Source organism: Leptonychotes weddellii, chromosome 8 (assembly GCF_054177405.1).
Source record: "Leptonychotes weddellii isolate Sample4059 chromosome 8, ASM5417740v2, whole genome shotgun sequence".
NCBI classification, from domain to species: domain Eukaryota; kingdom Metazoa; phylum Chordata; class Mammalia; order Carnivora; family Phocidae; genus Leptonychotes; species Leptonychotes weddellii.
In genome coordinates this window covers 93,361,544-93,384,843 of record NC_138376.1, presented here as the reverse complement: position 1 = coordinate 93,384,843, position 23,300 = coordinate 93,361,544, and the positions used below count along the sequence as shown (strand labels likewise).

The 23,300-nt window shown below is 36.0% G+C and overlaps 1 protein-coding gene across 4 annotated transcripts in view; it reads right to left on the bottom strand.

Annotated features, from left to right (window-relative positions):
- HSF2 (heat shock transcription factor 2) overlaps positions 1-21,813 on the bottom strand; it is a 35,756-nt gene extending 13,943 nt beyond the window's left edge. For 3 of the 4 annotated variants that reach the window (XM_081828892.1, XM_081828893.1, XM_081828891.1), the window contains exons 1-7: positions 21,606-21,813; positions 8,221-8,329; positions 7,954-8,081; positions 7,034-7,158; positions 5,015-5,090; positions 1,832-1,893; positions 815-902 (exon numbers count right to left, since the gene is read on the bottom strand). In XM_081828892.1, the coding sequence (XP_081685018.1) occupies positions 815-902; positions 1,832-1,893; positions 5,015-5,090; positions 7,034-7,158; positions 7,954-8,081; positions 8,221-8,329; positions 21,606-21,698 (681 nt within the window). In that variant the 5' untranslated portion in view covers positions 21,699-21,813. The remainder of the gene's footprint in view (positions 1-814; positions 903-1,831; positions 1,894-5,014; positions 5,091-7,033; positions 7,159-7,953; positions 8,082-8,220; positions 8,330-21,605) is intronic. The other variant, XM_006727938.3, reaches the window with a different exon arrangement.
- Positions 21,814-23,300: the final 1,487 nt, after the last annotated feature.

Genomic DNA, 23,300 nt, shown 5'->3' with positions numbered 1-23,300 from the left:
TAAAAACACAATAGTTAGGTAAGCTTACTTAGAAACAGTAGTGGGAAGAAAAACCTGATGTTAACTCTGATTTGCTCAAGAAAAAAAATCTTGGTACTTTAATAACAAATCTGAAGCAGTATTTGGAATGTAGCAATGACAATCATCTATTAAAAGAAGTATAGACTCTGGACTGAACTGATTTGCCAACTGTGTAAGTTTGACAAATGATCCAGAGAGTCCACGACAAAAATAAAGGTAAACAAAAATGTTTTGCAACTGCTAAAAAGTCTAAGTCTACGCAGTTTATAATAAAAGTTGGAAACAACTTAAAATAACCAATGGAAAAATGTGTAATTACATTATCATAATATTCAATTGATATCAGGTAGTAGTTCAGATGATCTAAATCTGTTTAAATCTCAAAAGCAAAACCAAATGAAAAAGTCACAATGCAAAATGATATCACTTATATGAAGTTTGAGATACACAGAAAACAATACCAAATACTGTTCATGAATTCATACATATAAAATGACCATGGGGATGATAAATACTAATTCAAGATAATGATTATCTAGGAAAGACTGAAGAGGAGGCAAAAAACAAACTTGGGAACAGGCAACTAAAACAATTATATTTGTAATAGTTTATTTCTTAAAATAATCTAAAGCAAATAATAAAATGTCATGATTAGATAAAACTGGAGCATGAGCACTTAGATTATTATTCACTGAACTTTGAATGCAAATTTTGAATGCATGAAATACTGCATACTGTAATAAAAACTGGTTTGAGATAACAAATATAAAATAGAATTTAAACAAAAAATTACTTTATGATGGTGATTATCAGCTGGTTCTTTGACTATATGCTGAAACAGATTCTTCTTTTGGGCTCCATTAGTGTTTAGAAGTAGAGGCCTGAAAATCAGAATATATTCATGAAATTCAGTGAAGCAAACATATAAGAAATTTCAACTGCTTCTAATATTTTACCCTCCCACGAACATACACACTTTAATAATAAAAGATTTCAGTTAGTGATACACAATGAACTCTTAAAAATGGTCACATCTTAGGAACAGAAACTAGGAGTTGACTGTGTCTAGGGCTTTGATTTCACCATTCTTTTGTACTATTTTTGTTAAAATAAATACAATAAACTACTCTCTCTGGATATACTTCACTGCTGACTGAACTGTATCACTCTTTATGAACTGTACTTACATAGTAAAAAGTAAGTAGATGATATAAGAACTAGTTTGTGGAAGCTGACTTAAGGCCATAGCATAAGGTGTAACCATAACCAAGCTTTGCTACAACTTTAGTCTTACAAGATAAGTTTTTTCTCCCTCCAACTATTCCTTTGTCCACTATCCTTCTTAAGCTTTAGTTGTGACAATGGCAGTTACTAACACTTTCCGGTATCACAAGCCATAGTCAAAAGATAGGTTTTTAAATTCCTTATTAGTGGATTAAACATGAGAGATCAAGTAAAAAGTTTCTGATTTTTTTTCAATATATGACCTTCTTTTAAGAGTTTCCCTCACACAAGCCTTCTAATGTTACATTAAACTGCTATTGTGAATAAAAATGGATTCCTTATTAACTATGTATGTGTCTGTAAAGTGACCATTTAGGCTATCCTTGTCTCTGAAAAACATTAGCAGGATGACAGCAGGAAGAAATAACACTACTTTTGAAATGCTGAGAGTATAATTTAACAAGGAAGGACTGTTCATCTGGGACAACAGACATACTAAGCAAATGTAGGCCATGCATGGTTAAACACTAAAATGTTTAGTTGTCCATGAATAGGTCAAACGAAGTGTTTTACAACAAAAACTTACCTTTTACGTTTTAAACTCACAAGTTGGTTATTCTGAACCAATGTAACAATAAACTGGACAATCTAAAAGGAAAATATAAACAAAAAATTTTCCATCATAGACTCCTCTAATTCTTTAGTCCATATTACAAGTCTTATAAAATTAATTCAAATACTACATATTTTCTATTCTAAGTCACATAATTTCTCACACGTTAACAAATTTGCAATCTCGGTGCATCTTACAATTGTTATATAAAGAAATAATCAGTTTCCAGGCAGAAGAATAACCTGTCATAAAATAAAAGTTGCAGCTACCTAGGATACTAAGATGCCTAAGACATTCATCTATCCATCCACCCACCCATCCATATATCTACCCAATACTCAGCTCAGTTACTTGTTTTGATGCTAAGAATCAAGCATGCCCGGATACAGATCCCAAGTATGTACCAAAAAGAAAAAAAAAAAGTGACAGGCAACATTTTTCTTAACCCAGGTAATACAATTTGAGGCAAAAGAGACTGCCAGCTCTTTCAGAAGAGAGCATAAAATTTTCAAGCTAGGAAAAGCTTCTTGGCTTATTCTAGAAAAATTATTGCTTAATAAAAATACTGTCATGGGTGGCTCAGTTGGTTAAACATCTGCCTTCAGCTCAGGTCATGATCCCAGGATCCTAGGATCGAGTCCACATTGGGCTCCTTGCTCAGCGGAGAGTCTGCCTCTGCCCCTCCCCCCGGCTCACTCTCTCTCCCTGTCTCTCTGACAAATAAATAAAAGTTTTAAAAAAGAATATTGTCATGAAATATTTAATTATACAGCAACAGAAATAAACCCCAAAATATAGTAACTAGAGGTTATCCAAAAATAAATTCACAATTTTAAAGTTAGAATACATATACTTTTTTCAAATAAACAATGAATAGATTTTGTTTTGGATGGTTTTGCTCTTAAACATCCAAGATACCCATGCGGCCAATCAAGAGAAGCTGGTTTAATCTTCAGAGCTGGATTAAATTTAAAAGGAAAGAACTACTAAGCCAATCAAGACATGCAAACAATCTTTCATATTTTATGTGTTTCATATTAAGTGTTTCTTAAAGTGTGGTCCATGGACCAGCAGTATTAGCCCAGGAACATATTAGACACACAAATTCTCAACCCCACTCTGGAATTGCTGAATCTGAAATTCTGAGGACAGGGTCCAGCAATGTATGTTTAGCAAGTCCTCCAGGTGATATTGATGTGAATGTGAGAATCACTGGCTTAGGGTATGCCTTGAAATTTATTGTCATCTTTCTGAAGAAGCTAAAAAGGTGAGGATCATATGGTGAACTATGAAAAGCAGTATATCACTGAGAAGCTATAAATAAAGACCAAAAGGGACTGGAGGACTATTTAGGCTCTTTGCAGAAAAGTCAAACAGCATTAGAGTCATGAAAAGGAAATTAGCCACTAAACTGTTTATTCAAAAGAAAACGTTGACTGACGGCTGATGAAAAGACAAATTTAAGCGTAAAGGTATCTATGAAATAATTTGGCTTCAGTTACTTTTGTTAATTTATAAATGTTACAGAAAAATTCTAAAAACATTAGTGGTTGAATTTATAAGAACATGAAGCACTGGCTAAATTTCTCCTGAAATTTGTTCTACATATTAGTTCTCTTATGACAATTCTGCATCACGCTGTACAAAGCTTCCTTCCTGAAGGAAAAGATAAGACCTCTAACATTTATGGCGTCTAACTTCTGGACCTGACAAGTTCTATTAACAGGTACTATTATCCTATCCTGTAACAAGTACCGATACTAGGTAACTCACATACACTATTCTAACTAATCCAAGGCCAAGGAGTAAAATGACAGATGTATGAAGCAATTCCAGGAATAGAGAAAAGATTATCAGCTATCACTATGCATTATAAAAATCCCTAGAGCTCCACCAAACCACATATATTCAAACTCAAATCTGAACAGACAGAATGCTGGCTTTCATGAAAAACTGAAATGTTATATAAGTATTTTACCAACTTTTTTTGCTTTTAGGAAAAAAATTATATAGTATTATAAGTCAATATTTAACTATAAAACATTGTTTTCTGGAAAAGTTGAGAAGACTTTTTTAAAATAAAGTATAGGTTTAATAAAGTACACCTATCGTTTTAAATCAGGTATTCTTAACAGGGCTGCATGCTAGAATCAGCTCTGGAAGTTGTGAAAATATATGCACTTGGACTAAACACTTAGAACTGAATTCTACATTCAACCTTCACTTGCATACTGATTTGAAAAGGAAAAAAAAAAAAAACAGTATATCTATTTTGACTACAGGCCAAAGACTGCAACCATTCATCTCTGTTCTAAGCCTGCTCCACTAGACCCAGATCCTGTCATAACCCTATTTTTAGCTAAAGGCATCTCAGCACAAACCAAGTGAAGTACTCCCACCCTTCCTCCCCCCACAAAAACCTGTTGCTTAAACTTAAGAGTCTAGTTTACTCATGAGCAAAAAATAGCTGCCTTAATTACTTTTATGTTTCAAGTCTTATTAACATATGACAGCTGATATGAAAAGACTAAATCACAAGGACACAAGGCAACTGAGAGATTTTCAGTTCCCCCAGTAATTTTCAGCTCAGATACTAAAATCTACAATTTATTTTACAACACACTACTTTAACTGCTTTTCCGTAGAGACTAATAATGGCATACACTGATAACTAATTTTTTTGAACTCATAATTTGGTCAACTGATTTGAAAATTTTAGTCATTTGTCTTCCAAGACCATATCTATGCCTTTTCAAGTAAAAAAAAAAAAATAGTAAATAACAACAAACCCACACAGTAAGGCTGTCATTCATAGTAAAAAATGTAAAGAAACTGGTAGTTTTCTTTCTATTATGTTCCTAAAAATAAAGCATCTTTAAAGTTGTTGCATCAGGCTAAAGGTCACTTACTAAAAGCTAATGAGACTCAAGCTGAGAGCACGGAATAACAATATTTAGCTAATGAGAAATGTTTCTTATTAAAAAGAAAATACAACGGTTGACCTAATTTGTTTGATTTCATAGTTTCACTACTATATGTGAACCTAATATCTAATATATAATAGCTCAATCACTATTCAACAGAGGCTTTTTTGGGTCACAAATGGTACACAAATTAAACTAAGGCAGATTATGGTCATGGGGGAAAAAAGCTTACCTTTCGAATAACTTGTTGCTGTTGTGCGTGTTTTGCTCGTAATTCTGACACCTCCTTCCATAGAGACTCATTCTCACTATGTTATCATTTTTTAAAAAACAAAATAAAATTTAGTCAGAAAGCCAGACCTCAATAACTTTAATTAAGAATACCAGGGAACTTTGCTATGTATTTTCATGAAACTGGAAAAACTCTGGTTCAATTACATAAAATGACAACTATCTTGATACAACTCCAGAATCATCCCTTCATAACTACAGTACTTTCTACTCATGGCAATATAAACACAAAAATGTAAAACTCATGCCTATATCCATAGAGTAGCAGGCAATTTACTTCTCTGACAATGTGGTTCATTACTTCTTGTTTAAAAAATAAACACCTTTCAACTATGGCTACCAAGTAAATTTAGGACTTGCGCTTAGAAAAGAATTCTTAAAGGAAGTGACATTTACCCAGCACTACCTATGCTCCAGGGATTATGCTAAGCATTTTATGTGTATTTCTTATTTAAACTTCTATAAAATCAGTCAAGAAAGGAATTATTTATTTTATAGAGGAGGACAATGAGACCCAAGAATTGAGAGGACTTGCCTAAAATCACACGGATTATTTGTAGTAAGTGTTGAAGTCGATCTAAAAGTCAATCAGGTCCTAAAACTGTCTATCTTAAAATCTGTTTCAAACATACGAAAACACTAAAAAAAGTTTTTTAAAGCATGTCTAAATATATGACAAACCAATAACCTGCCTAGTAATAAGTTTCTTTTCCTTCATTAACTTTTATTGAAATTGCACTGTTCTGTTATTAAATGTTAGCAGCAACGATAACACTGAGAAGGCATGAAAGATAATTCACCTATTAAACACTTTAATTTTTGCTCTTGTTAATTTCCATAATATCCATCTTCCTCAAGTCAAACTCTTACAAAAGGGACTTCTGTATCTTACATATAGAAGATCTTGAAAATAAAACTTTAATACTTACTGAATAACTAGGGTATTTTCTCTGACTCAGATATTGAAAGATAATACTATCATCTGCCTACTAAACATTAAGTAGAATGGTTACCTCTAAAACTTACAGGATGAATCTGGGATCCCATTCCTTAAGGGCTAAACCTGAGATTCAAGGAATTGGGTCAAAGGGCACCTCAGGAGACACAAGATACATACAATAAACTGGCATAAGTGATTACATAAAATATGCAAAATGGGACAGCTTAAAATTAAGCCTTATTCAAAAAGGGAATCAAAGTTCAAGGTTACTCTTTTAATGAAGACACTTAAGACAGCTAAACTAATGTCCCACATTTGAAATGGGAGAGAGAATCCATAAAATAACTACTCTCAAGACCTCAGCCCCTATTAGGATAAGAGAAAATCCCAACTACTTACTAAGAAAAGTACACATCTACTCTGTATACAAGTTGTTACTGTCTCAACTAATGGTGCCGAGAACTGCAATAAAGCAAAAGCATGTTTCTGTAATAAAAGTTTTGAATAACACTTTACCACATCTAGGTAAGATAAATACCAAGTAAGGCAAGTCTCTTGCATCCTTTTTCCCTATTTTTTATGTCCTATTTTTTCCTAAGAGATAGGCCACATAGAAAAGTTTTATGAAACCACCATAAAGAATATATGAGTAACATATGTAGTGTTTTTTAATGGCTTGTATGCCCTCATGTGTGTGAACATCGTATGAAAGCTAACCTAAGTAGAATCGTATTTTCTACATTGATTTAAAGATCTATTGTTTCATCAGTGGGACTTGTGCATCAAACTGTTTTAACTGCCCAGATTTATAAATTCTTTTGAATACTGTCAAGAAAATATAATACTGAGCTAAAGTCAAGGGCTACAAATCAAAACTAAAGGGAACCAATACTTAGAGAAAAATGACCTTTTACCTTGGCTTCAACAATGTAATCTAAGTACTTAAAGCACTAACCTTCAACCCCCAACACACACATACCAACCCCTATATTAAGATTATATTTGGAAATAATATTTTACCTTTTTAATTCAGAAAGCCTGGACTCAATAGTTTCTTGTTTTATTTGAACCTTCTGAGCACTACTTATAATTTTTGTTAAATCTTCCTGACGAATCTTATTTTCTTCTGGTTTTGAAGATGAAACCTTTTGAAAGCAAATTTAGGAAATCAAATACTAAACACCAAGTTTTTAATTCAAAATTTCCCTATTGTGTTTTGTAGCCCATTCAGGAACTCAGATTTAGTTCCAAAAAGCCTAGGACAGGATTCTATAAAAAGAATAAACTTCAAGACAGAATAAGAAATAATCTTTTTTTTTTTTTTTAATGTGGAGAAGTTTCCACAAGCAGGAACAACATAGGGACTTTTTTTCATTCTCTTTCACCAAACTCACTGTAATTTCCCCAAGCCTCTTTATTATCACATTCCACGTTTAATTAAATTTATGCAGCTACAGCTGCACACTAGGCCGTTTTCTTTCATGGCCCATTACTCTTTTATCCCCTTTTTGTGGATTTAGTAAAAATATTTTATTTCAGCAAAAGATACCATTCATTAAAAAATGTATTATTAAATGCTTACTATATACAAGGGACTTATTCTCAGTATCGGATATTCAGCAGTGAACTACAGAAAAAGCCCTCCAAGGGAGTCAACATTCTAACAGGAGCTAGTATTTTTTAAGCTAAATTGGAAGGAGTGAGCCATCCCAATATGGATGATTCCTCACCCTCAGTCAGAATGTAAACATTTTCCTTCCCTCTAGGAAAGAAAAAATATAAAATAGAAGGAAATAATTAAAGCTTTATTAGTCTAAGTCATCCCAACAGGGAATACCTGTGTATTTCTGTACATTCTTAATTTCAACAGGTGAAATATTGTGTTGGCCAAGTATGCTATATGGTAATGCCTTAAATAAATCACATTAATAATAGCTCACCTTCCTTTTAATGTTCTCCAACAAGTCATCCTGGCCTTGTTTGAAGTAAGGATGCTGAAATTCAACAGGACCATCTCGTTCCTGCTTTACAATTCCGGAGTCAATATGCACAACCTTACGGAAACCATCTGAAAAAGATTAAAAATTTAGATGACTAAAACAGACAAAAAGCAAAAAAGTTTCCCTTTTCTTTATCAACCTAATGGGAAAAATGGTTTAATCAGTGGTTGATAACCGTACTCCAAATAAACTATTGCCCGTACTCACACATATTCAGTTGCCTCACAAAGCTTGCCATATTATTGTGCTTGAAATATTTGGGAAGAATTTCTTTTGCAAATCTTTGTTCATCCAAAACCAGAAAACTCTGGCCATTCTGAAAAAGAGAGAAAAAGTCAACTGAAGTCCTCTTAGGTGATACAATATGAACCCCAAAACTGGGCAGTCTTTCCATGATACTTTTAGATCCACATTTTATTCCTATTAACAGCAACAAGAAACAAACTATAATTAACTGCCAAACTGTAATTAAGCTTTCTGATGTCAACCTCAGAAGTTCAGAAGTATGCCTAAAACCAAAAGCTGCATCATACACTATGGTGAAATATTAGAATTTCCATTAAATCAGAAACAAGAAAAGAAATACTATAAGTAAGCAACATAATTATTTAACACTGTTTTAAAACCAATGCAATTAGACAAAAATAAACAAAATTTAAGAGGAAGTTATATTTATCATTATTTGCAACAGACATATCTTTGCACAATCAACTGAAAAACTGTAAAAAAAAGTTTCAATAAAATATCAGGTTAATAATTAATATTTAAAGTCACTAGTGTTTTTCCTATAAAAAAAATTTGAAACTTACTATAATACAGTATCAAAACAGCATGGTACTGGCATAAACACAGAGAGACAGACCAATGGAACAGAATAAAGAACCGCCAAATACACCCTTACATAGAAGGTCCAAAGATTTTTGACAAGAGTACCAAGACCATTCAAAGGGGAAAGGAGAGTTTTCAACAAACAATGCTGGGAAAAATGGATTCTCACATGCAAAAGAACAAAATTTACCTTACACCATATATAAAAATTAATTCAAAATGGATCAAAGACCTAAACATAAATGCTAAAATTATAAAAATAGTAGAAGAAAACATAAGGAGGAAAAGCTTCATGACACTGGATTTGGCAATGATTTCTTCGTTAACATCAAAGGCACAGGCAACAAAAGCAAAAACAGACCACTGATGCTACCTCAAACTTAAAAACTTGTGCAAAGAACACTATCAATAGAGTGAAAAGGCAACCCACAGAATCAGAGAAAATATTTGCAAACTGTTTAACTGATAAGGGGTTAATATCCATAATAAAGAACTTCTACAACTCAACAACAAAAAAGAAACAACCCAATAAGAAATGAGCAAAGGACTTAAACATTTTTCCAAAGAACATATACAAATGGCTAATAAACGCATTAAAAATGCCTAACATATCACTAACCATTAGGGAAATGGAAACCAAAACCACAATCACCACTTCATACCCCTTAGGATGGGAATTATTTTAAAAAAACACCAAAGAAATTGAAAATAAGTGTTGGAGGAATTGGAGAAATTAGAACATTGCTGGTGGAAATGTAAAAAAGAGTGCAGCTGCTATGGAAAACAGTATGGTGGTTCCTCAAAAAACTAAACACGGAATTACTATATAATCCTGCAATTCTATTTCTATGTATAATCCCAGAGAACTGGGCAGGTACTCAAAAAGATACTTGTATACCTATGTTCATAGTAGCATTATCTGCAATAGTCAAAAAGTGGAAGCAACACAAATGTCCACTGACAGATGAACAGATAAACAAAATTTGGAATATACACACAATGAGTACTCAACCTTAAAAAGAAAGGAAATTCTGTCAGGTGCTACAACATGGATGAACTTTAAAGACATTATGCTAGGTGAAATACACTAGCCACAAAAGGACAAATACTGCACTATTCTACTTATATGAGGTATTTAGAATAGTCTAATTCACAGAGACAGAAACAGAATGGTTATTAGGGGCTAGGAGGAAGGAGGACTTGGAAGCTATTGTCTAATGAGTATGAGGTTTCAGTATGGAAAGGTGCAAAACATTTTGGAGAGAGATGGTAGCGATGGCTGCATAATAATGTAAATGTACCTAATGCCACTGAACTGTATACTTAAAGCTGGGTAAAATGGTTAATTTTATGTTAGGCGTATTTTACCATAACAATTTAAAACTAAAGTAGAATAAAAGATTCCAATAATAGAAAAAATATCACATATCTAAAGATAAATCTTAAAAATATACAGGACATTTAAGAGAATATTAAACTATAGAGGGACAAATATAGTACTATAAAGCTGTCAATTCTAATTAACCAATATATTCGCAATAAGTTCTCAATCAAAAAAATTTCTGGACAGGAGGTGAAGAGATGCTAACACAACCAAATATTAGGGATCAAGTGTAGTATCTGTTCTTATCAGTTTAAAGCTCACTTGTAAAATAATTATGTAACAATAGGCAAGAAAATACTAAAAACAATGAAAAAAGAGGTGTTAACCCTATCCTATAAAAGTGGTAAAATTATAGTGTTTACAAAGTTTCGTACTAAAGAAGGGATAGTAAAAAATAAATAAATAGATTAGAGAGACAGAAGCAGCAGCAAATCTATTTGAGAATTTTTAACAGGTAATAAGTACATGTAACATTCAAATCAGGGGGGAAAATGAGGAGAAAAAAGATTATTAGTTCATGAACTCTCCATTTGGAAAGCAAAAAGCAAAAGCTCAATGCTAACTCACTGCTCAATTACTCTTTACAACCGACCTTTTGGAAGTATGATGTAAACCTAGAAGTCATACTGGTAAGTGGTAAGAATTTATATTTATTCATGGAAGCTGCTAGCTGCCTACCCTATTTCCAAATTCCTCTACTTACCTTTTTTATTTTTGTTATTTTAAAACTAAAATAGCGTATTTTAAAGGTGTACAGCATGATTTAATATATTTACATAAAGGACTACTACAGTCAAGCTAATTAACATTCCATCTCCATCAAGTTAAAAAGCTTCTGTAGAGCAAAGAAAACAACAAAATAAAAAGAAAACCTAACAGAATAAGACTATTTGCAAGCAATATATCGAATAAGGGATTAATAATCCAAATATGTAAGGAACACATACAACTCAACAGCCAGGAAAAAAAAAAAAAAAAAAGACACCGATTAAAAAAGAACCCAAATATGGGGCGCCTGGGTGGCTCAGTTGGTTAAGCGACTGCCTTCAGCTCAGGTCATGGTCCCAGAGTTCTGGGATCGAGCCCCGCATCGGGCTCCCTGCTCGGCGGGAAGCCTGCTTCTCTCTTTCCCACTCCCCCTGCTTGTGTTCCCTCTCGCTGTCTCTCTCTCTCTGTCAAATAAATAAGTAAAATCTTTAAAAAAAAAAAAAAAAAAAGAACCCAAATAGACATTTTTCCAAAGATACAGAAATGGCCAACAGGTGTATGAAAAAGTGCTCAACATCACTAATTATCAGGGAAATGGAAATCAAAACCACAATGAGGTACCCACTTCATATCTGTTAGGATGGCAATTATTAAAAAAATAAAAAATAACAAGTGTTGGCGAGGATGTAGGGAAAAGGGAACTTTCATATACTGTTTGTGGTAATGTAAATCAGTATAGCCCTTACGGAAAACAGCATGAAGGTTCCTCAAAAAAATAAAAAATAGAACTACCACATGATCCAGCTACCCCTTTCTTGGGTATACATCCAAAGGAAATGAAATCAGTATTTCACAGAGGTATCTATGCTCCCATGTTCATTGCAGCATGATTCACAATAGCCAAGATATGAAAACAACCTAAGTGTCCCTCAATGGAAGAATAAAGAAACTGTGATACACAAACACACAATGGAACATCATTTAGCCTTAAAAACAAAGAGATCCAGGGCGCCTGGGTGGTTCAGTTGGTTAAGCGACTGCCTTCAGCTCAGGTCATGATCCCGGGGTCCTGGGATCGAGTCCCGCATCGGGCTCCCTGCTCTGCAGGGAGCCTGCTTCTCCCTCTCCCACTCCCCCTGCTTGTGTTCCCTCTCTCGCTGTGTCTCTCTCTGTCAAATAAATAAATAAAAATTAAAAAAAAAAAAACAAAAAAACAAAGAGATCCACTTGCAAAAACTTTCTTACTAACAGAACCACAATTCTGTTTGATGCTGCAACTACATTTCTCAGTCCCCCTAACAGAGGCAGCCGAAAACACACCTGGCAATTAAGATATAAATAGAATGGACTGAGTAGGGCTTCCACAAAAGCTTCTAAAAGGGTAAAGATCCAAATTTCAAACCCCTATATCCCATATCCCTACTTGGAACTTGAAACTAATGAGTAGAACTTCAACCACCACTGATGTGGAGAAACTAAGTATGGCTGAAAAGACCAAAACATATCTTCAGACTTAAAAAGAAAATACATCTCTATTCTATTTAAACCATTGTTTGGATTTCTTTTTTTTTTTTTTTTTTTAAGATTTTATTATTTCACAGAGAACAAGCAGGGGGAGCAGCAGGCAGAAGGAGAAGCAGACTCCCCACTGAGCAGGGAGCCCGATGCAATACATGGCCTGATCCCAGGGTCCCCAGATCATGACCTGAGCCAAAGGCAGATGATTAACCAACTGAGCCACGCAGGTGCCCCTATTGTTTGGAATTCCATTATTTGTGTCTGAAACTAAACCTAACTCAGAGTTATTACAAAAATTCAATTAAGTCAATTAACATAAAAATATTTTAAATATTTATGACAACTGCATTAATTAAAAATTTTTAACAAATCAGTAAGATGAAAAACCCAATGTAAAATTTAGAAGAGGCCCAATCTCATTATAATTGAATGTACAGAAAAAAACAAAAATAAATAACGATTTTCACTTAGTTAGGCTGGAAAAATTTTAAAAGTCTGATGATAATCAGAGTTGGTTAGTAGGTAATAACTATTAAAATTTAAAATGCATGTTTTTCCTATCTTAAAAAAAACCGTCCCTTTACCTTACTTCCCTCTCAATCTACCCACCCCATTTGTCTTTTCCTTCGCTGCAAAATTTAACAAATATTTCAAAGCCCCCTTCTCTAATTTAGTACCATCTACATATTCTTGCTAAAAATTGGGTTTCATTCTCCCTCAGTCTACTCAAACCATTTTTCTCTAAAATGTCAAATGCTAAATTCAATGCCTTCTTTTCAGTCCTGATCTTCCCACACCTCTCTGTGGCATTTCATTTGGCACTACTGACAATCCCCTCCTTAAATACTGTTTTGGCTCTGAAACTATATACTATTGGGTCTCTTTCTCATATTTTCTTCCAACGGTATTCATCTATTAAGAGGTAGTGTTTTTTAGATTTCTATCCTTGATCATGACACCTTATACACTCTTTCCTTAGGCAATCTCATCCACACCAGTGTATCTAACTACTGACTGTATTACGTATGATGATTTATTATCTATGATCACATCTACATCTCTGCCCTGACCATCGCAAATTTCACATTTAAATTTTTCAATTGTTAACATTTTTACATAATGTTATTTAATTCACTATGTTCTCAACTATTGTCTATTTCAAATCCACCTTCCTACTCACCAAAGTCAACTTTTTTCCTGTATCCTCTCTCCTGGCATGCCCGTCTCCCCTCTAACTATGACACCAACAAGAAAAAGATAAATTTAAAAAACTCTCAATTTTAACAGCTGATAACTTAAGGGGGAAATATGAAAAAATTCCTTTTAAAAATAAGAAAAAGGGATCCCATGATCACTACTTCAATTTGACACCCTGAGGGCTTAGCCACTGCAGAAAAAAAAAAAAAAAAGGTATAAAGTTCTGAAAGAACAGAACTATCATTCACAAATGCACGGATGTACACTTAGACACCCCAAATCAGTAAAATGATTGGTTCACTGCTTTATCATCAACATACAAATGTTATTTGTATTTCTAACTACCAGCTACAGCCAGAAATGTGATTTTAACTAACGGACACCACTTACAACATCTTAAGATACCTAGGAAGAAAATCTAACAAACGTGCAAGACCTAATTACCAAAAAAATATAAAACTTTGTTAAACAAAATGAATTTAAAAACATGCCTCATTTATGGGAATATTCAACATCATAAAGACATCCATTTTCCCTAATCTGATTTATAATTTCAATGCAATTCCAATTAAAATCCCAGTAAGTTTTTTTAATGGCATTTGATTTTAAAACATATACAGAAGAGCAAAGACCAACAATAGTCAAGGTATTCCTGAAGGATAAGCTGTCCTCCCAAAAGCAAGACATTATAAAGCTGCAGTAATTAGGACATATGATAAGGGCAAAAAAAACAAAAACAAAACTGTTCAGTGGAATGCAATAGAGAACCTAGAAACAAAAATCGAAACATCTACCTGTAATTTTGCTATAAGACAGAGGGAGCAATACACATCACCATGTAAAGAAGGAAGCATTCAATGAAGGAGCTAGGACAACTGAATATTTATATGGAAAACAATGAAACTGGATTCCTCACACCACACACAAAAATCAATTCCAGATGAATTAAAGACTTACACATAAAATGCAAACTTTTAAAACTTTCAGAAAAAAAGAAGAGAAATAGAAAAGTATTTTTCTCTCCCCGGGGAAGAGGTAAGAAAAAACATCCTGAAGAAACAAAAAGCATGAACAAAAAAGATGAATATATTATACTAAAATTAAAAACTTGTATTAATCAAAAGGAAAAGTTAAGTCTCAAACTGGGAGAAGACATAAGCAATACACAGACCCAAAGAACGGATATACAGAATATAAAAGGAATTCCTACAAATATTAAAAGACAAAGCCACCCAATAGAAAAATGGCCAAATATTTCATAGAATAGGAAACACATATGGCGAATAAATACGAAAAGGTGTTTGAACACATTACTAATCAGGGAAATATAAATTAACACCTCATTGAGATAATACTTTACATCTACTAGATTGGTAAAAAATTAAGAAGAATGATAATATCAAGTTTTGAAGATGTGGATTAATGGAAAATCTCATGCTTGGCTAACAGGAGTATAAAATCATTTAATCTCTTTGGAAAACAATTTGAACTATCTTCAGGCTGAACAGTTCATACCCTATTTTCCAGCAAGTCCAATCTTCAATGTAAGTATATAGACCTTAAATTCCTGCTTATATACACCAGGAGAAGTATATAAGAATATTCGTAACAGCAGTTGACACAGTTTATCATCTTCTATTTTTTGAACCATTTTTTTCCATTAACTTCTATGACCTCACTCCCCTCTTTTTCCTCCTGTTGCATTGTTTCTTCTCAGTCTCCTTTGCTAGCTTTTTCTTATTCTCATATGCCCTCTAAAAATCAGACTGGCCTGTCTTTCAGCTTCTTCTATCTTCATTTGTCTCCCTAGATGATCTCATCCAGTCCCATGGCTTTACCACTCATAAGCTCCAAACTCCACCCTGAATGCCAGTGTCTTATATGCAAACATCCTGTTCAACATTTCCACTTGGATGTCTTGGGAGTGTAGAAGTCATTCAGGCTGTTCAAAAATATTCCTGTTCTCCTTCCTAGCACTGAACTTCCCCACTTCCTCTGAAATTAGGCATGGTCATTTGACCAAGTGTGGTCAATGAAACGTAAGCTAAACAAAACAATTTTCAAGTAACACTACTATCCACTGTAATCTCAAAGTTAATATAGGCCAAACAATCTCCACCTGCATTTCTCTGAATACTCCCCCATCTGAGCAAATGGTGTCATCATTTATTTTGTTGTTCAGGCCAAATCTGAGTCATTCTTAATTCTTCTGTCTTTCCTGCAACTCCAGACAATTTATTAGTAAGTTCTACTGCTTTACCTTTAAAGTAAATATCAAATCCAACAACTTTTCATCATCTCCATTGCAAATACACTAGTCTCAGCCACACTATTTTCAATAACATAGTGGAAAACTGTGATAATCTACAAACTAGTTCCCTAGATTTCCAGTCTCCTTACCACAGCCCTAAGGCCCTACACCATCTGCTCCTGCCTACTCTGACCTCAATCTTACATTCTCCAGATACTCTAACCACATGGGCCTTCCCCAATCACATGAACATGCCATGTTCAAGGCCTTTACATTTGCCATTCCCCTTTGCCTGGCCCATCCTTTCAAATTGTTCAGATCTCTGCTCAAACATCTCCTCAGAAAGGCTTTCCTTATCACTCTACCTAAAATACCCACAAATCCCAGTCATTTTATGTGCTAGTTCATCAATTTATTGCTCCAAATTCATTCCTCATTGTCTGCTTTGCAAATATAGAGCTGGGTCCCTTAAATATCTTTTTCTAGATGGCATGGTGATAAGCTTTGTCAACAGAAGACACTAGAGAGATATTACAAGAGAAGGGGGTTCTCCTTCCTATTTCCTGGTTCTTTAACAATGGCCAGGTTCCTACAGTGCAGGCAGGTTCTCCAGCACCTAGCTCTTGCAGTACGGAAGGTCAGCAAGCGCAAGGCCAACATTCTCTCTCCCTTTGGAAGTTTCAAATCAGAGTATATCTGACAAGACATGTCCCCATGAACAACTATCAAGGGTGCTCTAGAACAAGGGCTGATAAACCTTTTCTTAAGGCATTAGACAGTAAATACTTTGGGCTTGCAGATCATAAGGTCATAATACTGCCATTGTAGCAAGAAAGCAGTTATAAACTATGTAAATAGACTGTGCATTTATTTACTTATTTATTTTAAACTTTATTTACAGAACAGATGACTGGCCCCTGGGCCATGGTTTGCCAATCCCTGCCTTAGAAGGTATATTTCTCCACAAGCTCTGAAGGATGAACTTCCGTAAGTTCCACCAGTGGGGCACCAGTGCCTTCTTTGCCATTAAGTGAGATGTGATCATACTTTTTATAACTGCCAGTCGTATCTATATTCTTTAGAGTTTTTACTCCAATCCCCCTGATACAGTAATTCTACTAAACTTTCCTTGTTTAAATGTTTAAAAACAGTTCTTTCCTTCTTTTACACTATGTGACATCTGTCTCCTAATTGGACCCTGATCTCGCTCTTTACCCTGCTTTATTTTCTTTATGGTACTAACCACTAACTGAAATTATATTATCTGTGTTTGCTTACTTTTTAATTACCAGTGTCCTCCTCTAGAATATAAGCTCTATGAAGCCACTCTGTTCACTACTGAATGAATTCCTAGTACCTAGGACACAACATATTCATGATAAATACCTGTGAGTGATCAAATAAATGAACTGTTGGCCACAGTGGACCAAAATATCTTTTTAGAAGTTCAACTCTTGAATTATATCAAATGAAATGATGAATGCCCCTTGCTTATATCTGCACGTGCTCTCCCTCTCATACAACCCCCATTCACTCATATTCTGTGTCTCTGCTTATAGTATTCCTTCAGTCTCCACTCTAAAATTAGTAGATAACCTCTGAGTGCAAAAATTCCACCTTACTGCCATTTAAACCTGTGAGGCTCAAGCAATACAATACAGAACTCTCCCAACACATTCCACAAGGAGCAGAAAGCCACTACTGAGTGAGGTGGGAGAGATGGGTAGTTTCTTTTTAGGTTTTACCCATAAAGGTTGGCAAGCTTCCAAATAGTAACAGTTGTTACTGCTTGAACTGGTAGTAAGTTAAAAACATCCAAAATAATCTTACTAATAATTTTTCAGTCCCATTACTTTAAAACATTTTTCATAACAGAAATTTGTAACTTTTTTTAAAACAGTCCATAACTTCTTAATGTTCACCAATCATTCCTTCTGAGTCTCTCATTCTCTCTTATGTATACAAATAAAAAATACTAGTCGTCAATGAATCTTTCAACATTTCTGTAGGCTCATCTAAGGTGGATTTTACTCCTATTCTGCCACAGTTGTGGCTTGTTTTTACTTGAGAATAGTGTAATAATGCAATGGTTGCTGAGAAGTTCAAAATGATACCCAAATACCAAGTTCTGGATGCTCAAATTCATCCAGAATAGCTAGAAAGCACTAGACCAATACTGGTTTTGCTCCATTTCCTTCTTATTTCCTGATTTGTCTCTGCTGATTTCAGAGGGATGGAGAAATAGAAAATGTCAAAGGGCATAAAAAGGTGGACCAGATAGGTATGAGGTCTTTTTTTTTTTTTTTTAAGATTTTATATATTTATTTGTCCGAGAGAGAGAGAACATGGGCAGCGGGAGCGGCCGGCAGAGGGAGAAGCAGGCTCCCCGCTGAGCAAGGAGCCTGATGTGAGACTCAATCCCAGGACCCTGGGATCATGACCTGAGCCAAAGGCAGCTGCTTAACCGACTGAACCACCCAGGCATCCCCCTTTTTTTTTTAAGTAGGCCCCACGCCCAGGATGGAGTTCAGTGTGCAGCTTGAACTCACAACCCTAAGATGAAGACCTGAACTGAGATCAAGAGTTGGATGCTTAACCGACTGAGCCACCCAGGCAGCCAGTATGAGGTCTTTAGTGGAAATCATTTCTTGGTCTTCTCAAACAATCTGAAGAACAGAGACAAAGGTAATAACACTAACAAAACAATGACCTCCAGTTCTTTCCTGCTTTTGTAACTACTTAACTTCAACATACACTATCAAATTTCAGTTAACAGTAAAGGCTGTTCCTCACTATCAATGGCAAGAACTTCCAACTTCCACAACCTCTTGTTCCTGAATATCAGGTTTCTGCAGTTGCTTCCAAGTTAAACTGGTACCTTCTGTTTAGGACTCAGTTACACTTAAAACAGCTTTAGGTAGTCCAACAGTATTATCTCTGTCCCTGATTCTGGCAATTGACTGCCTACCAGAGCCAAAGTAGCTATAGGAAATGTAAAAACAAAAAAGAAAGAAAAAGAAACTTTTCAGGGGAGAATACGGGAAAAAAATAAAATATGTACAAATGTTTTAAAGACACTCTGGATCTAAAGACATTTCTGTTGTTTGAATCAATAACATATTTAGAATAATTTTGATTGCTCAGAATATTACATTTCTATAATCATGAGAATGGGGGTGTTATTTCATTTTTCTTCATTTTTGTCATACTACAAGTTTCAAGAAAAGCTAGTCATATAAGTAAGTCTTCAGGAATATTAAGCCAAGCTTTTCAAACTGCAGTTGGTTTTTTCCCCTTACCCTACACTCAAGCTAGAGGAGTAAATTATTTTCCACAAGTGAAAAAAAAAAAATTGCATAAAAGATTGCCTGGTTTCCAAAACATCTGCTGCTTCTAAAAGGTCTTAATATGATTTTCACTCAGATAGTATAAATGCTAAATTACCTCGACAGAAATTCAGCAAAATCTATTTGAAGGAAACCAGAAACAACCATAAATAGCAACTTCTAAAAGATGACAGTAACTTGCTTTGTTTTTTCCATTTAACATCATTGTTTAATATTTAGTTTTACCTTTCATTTCATTGTTAACACTGCTTTTGGAAAAATCTGTGGGAAATAGAGACAGACTTCCTAAGCAACCAAGCTAAGCCCTAGACAACATTAATCCAGAATTGTTCACAGACTTGCAAAAGGGTAACATTTTGATATAACACTAAATATTGTACCATCCTTTATTAAGTGAAGTGCTGATGACGGAAGACTGATCTGGGAGGTCTGAAATTTACGTTAACATGAGTCCCACCTCCAATAATGGCTAGCTTTGTAATTATGGATATGAAATCTAACCTAAGCCTCAAATCCTCATCTATACAATGATGAGGCTAAAGTGGATTATCTCTAAGATTCTTTTCAGGCATAATTCTTTATCATTCCCACCATTTCCATTACATATTCTAAGGATTTCATTGATTCATCAGACATTTATTAAATACCTACTGTGTCCTTGGCACAGGCATGGTATCTGCCCTCAATGAAGTTATATTTCAACTGTCCCATTATGTAGTAGAAAATGAGTAAAACATAAGCTTAGACTTAATAATAGGATAAAAAAGAATTATTTTTAAATGGCCATACAAGCCAAAAAGGTATGATAAAATCAGCTTGGGTGGGGGAGAGACTCTCAGTCCAATCTCTAATATGAATACAAGGCTGAGTAACAGCAGACTGTGCTGATCCATCCCTGTCAACTTTTAATCCTTCTGACTGATGAAAAGCATGAGACATCTGTTTATTTTTAAGTGTATGCTGGCGGCTGGCTTATTTTCACTTTTCTTTGTACAACTGTACAGAATTCATCAAACGCTTAATACACACCATCCAGCTGATGATACTGACCTTCAAGAAAATTAAGTCCTAGGAGGGGTATAAAAAAATGAACAAATGACAGTAATATGAGAAAGAATATGGTGTTACAGTTGCCGAAAACTTCATGTACTCAATACAGTGCTCCCTCTTAAGATAAAAGTAAGTAAAACTGAGAGCTCCTACAATAGGAAAGGAAACGAAAAGAAAGGGAGAAAGAGAGGAGGTAACATTTACTCAGCACTTAACAGGTGCCAGGCACTGTGAGGGTAGTTTTCACTTACTCTTCTCCAGCCCTCTAAACAAGAAAATATGCCAAACAGATGATCATCTACAGTAAGAAAAATCCACCCCACTTCACAAAATGATTCCAACAGCCTGAGAGTGCATTTGAATGCAAATGCACTGTTTATGTAATAATCATTCTGCTTAGAATCTTAGTATTTGGAACTAGAGGAGTCTTGGATCACCCAGGCAACCCATTCATCTTAAGGACGATGAAACTCAGGGGAGACAAGATAAGGAGCTTGACTGAAGTCATCCCTGTTTAGTGGCAGAGTTGGGATCAAACCAATAATCAAGGCATCATATACCACTCTCCCAGCAACTGTTTAGTGAAATTTAGTGACTCATTTTAGCTTCTAAGTTACTGAACACCTATTAGAGCACTTTTATTAAAATAATCATAAAAATCCGTTTCTACAAATGGCTCAGCATTTCCAAAGAATGATGTACCATATTCTACATAAAATTTCGAAACCTATTGATAACCAGTAACCTGCGTTTACTGCGTTTGAACATTTGCCTATATTCCTGACTGCTCTCCTCATAAAGATTCAGGTGCAAAGCGGAGTGTATTTTTTAGAGAGAATCAGGTCGCTTAGGTAAAGGTTTCCCAGACAAACCCCCGCGCCCAGGGCTGCCTATGCACTCAGCGATTCGTAAGCCGCGAGCCCGGAGGGAGGACGAAGAATGAGTGTGCAGTAACGTGGCTCCCCGTGCCCTCGGCTCGTCGGCCGCCTTCGTCCTGCCGGGCCGGTTCCGAACGCCGACGGGGCCGGACCGTTACGGGGCCTCCCGGGCCGCGGGGCCCGGTGCGGACCGCCCCTCCCCCACCGCGGCCTGAGCCAGCGGCGCTGGCCGGGACCCCCGCGGCTCCCCGCGCGAACAATACAAGGAGTCCCTAGCGAGCCTGAACGCCGGGGCCCGCGCCACCCCGCCACCCCGCGCCGCGGGCCTCGCAGAAGGCATCAAGTCGCAGGCCGCGAGAGACAACCCCACGGGAGGGAGAGAGAAGGCGGTTAGTCAGGGGGTTCGGAGGCCGCCGTGCCCTCACCCGTACCTGACTCCAGGTGATGAACTCGTTAGTGTGGGTTTCCTCCACAAGCGTCCACAGCTTGCTGAGGAAAGCCGGCACGTTCGAACTCTGCTTCATTGTTAACGAGACGCAGGGATTCCAAATTCTACACCCGAACACGGCGGCGGCTGTAGCAGCGGCGCTGGTGGCGGCGGCGGCGGCGGCGGCGGCAGCTGCTGCTCCGGGAGAACGCCCACAACGCAGGCGCAGCAGCAATCGGGCCCCGCCCCCCCAGGCTCGCCGAGCGCGCAGCGAGGCGGGGTGGACCGGCGGCCGCACATGATGGACAAGTCTCGGCGTTCGGCCCGTGCGCGCTCGTCCCGCGCTGGTTCCGTTTCCGACCAATCCCAGGCGCGGACCGCACGACAAAGAGAAGCGATAGGATGCTGCGACGAGGTGGGGGTGGGAGCAAAGGGGGCGCTGCCTTCTCATTCGCCTTTTATACAGGAGCCGTCACTGTAGCGGACCTTAGGCTTAGTGGACTGTGTTTGGTTGTTTCACGTGGAAACGGCTTTGGGTTTCTGAGCTGTGGCTGGGAGGCTACAGAAAGTCCTCAGGGGTATTTCAGCCATCAGTTTGGAAGGCAAAGTGTGGTTTGGGCCAGTCAGGAGGAAGTATAATAATTCACATGGAGGGTGGGAGGAGGGTAGGGAAGCAGCTTTCAAACATGATGCTAGGCCCCAATTTGAAACTGTCTTAAAAATAGTAAACCCTGCCCTTAAATTTTCATTAGGAGAAAATGGTTCCATTAAAATACGTTTATCAAAAAGAGGAATTTAAATATTAACTCACTCTTAATTAAGTATGTACTACAGTGAACCAGGAACGGCAATAGGCACCTTACACGCTGTTTTTAATTCAACAGTGAACGCCAACTGTATGCCTAGCATAAAAAGACATAGTTTCACTTGCACTCTTTTAATAAATTAAAAAAATTATTTGTGCATATACTTAACAAGTATATTCTTGTTTCCCAGAGATTGTCTGATATAGTGGGGGGAAAAAATTGGACAAGGAGTCAGCATATCTGAATTTAAACCCAGCTTCAAGGACACTTCAGTGGATATTAAATTACACTGGTTCTGTGTAATTTAGAGTAATCCCTTATTCTGTCTGTGTAATCCCTTCCCTATTTCCTCATTGGGAATAAGACTATCCCTCTTTTTACCCATATAAGATAATATTAATAGGTGTAACAATATAAAATATTGTACAAAATTAAACTTTTATTTTTTGCAAAAGTCAGCATGTGAATGCAAGAATTTACAAAGAAGTCAGAGATAACATTTTATACAAAATTCACCACAGGATTGGTTTATTTCCTGGGTGCATGTAAAATAATAAATAAAAAAATTAAATACAGGCAATTTCCAGTGAGCAAATATTTATCGAATAGTGACTTCGTGTTCAGCCCTCATCTGCTTGCTGAAGCAAAATCAGATATATGGCAGGATACATCCAATATATCTGCATTGAAGAACTAATATTTGAGAGCACTTATATATGTCTAGGGTTTTATATATATTATCTCTCCTAATTCTCACAACAACCCAGCAAAGCTGATCTTATCATCCCATTTTTCCAGTGAAGATTCTGAGGCCCAAAAGTGAATTAATTTACCTGTAATGCAGCTAGTAAATGAGAGAGGGAATTTACACCCAGGGTTTATTAAGTTCAAAA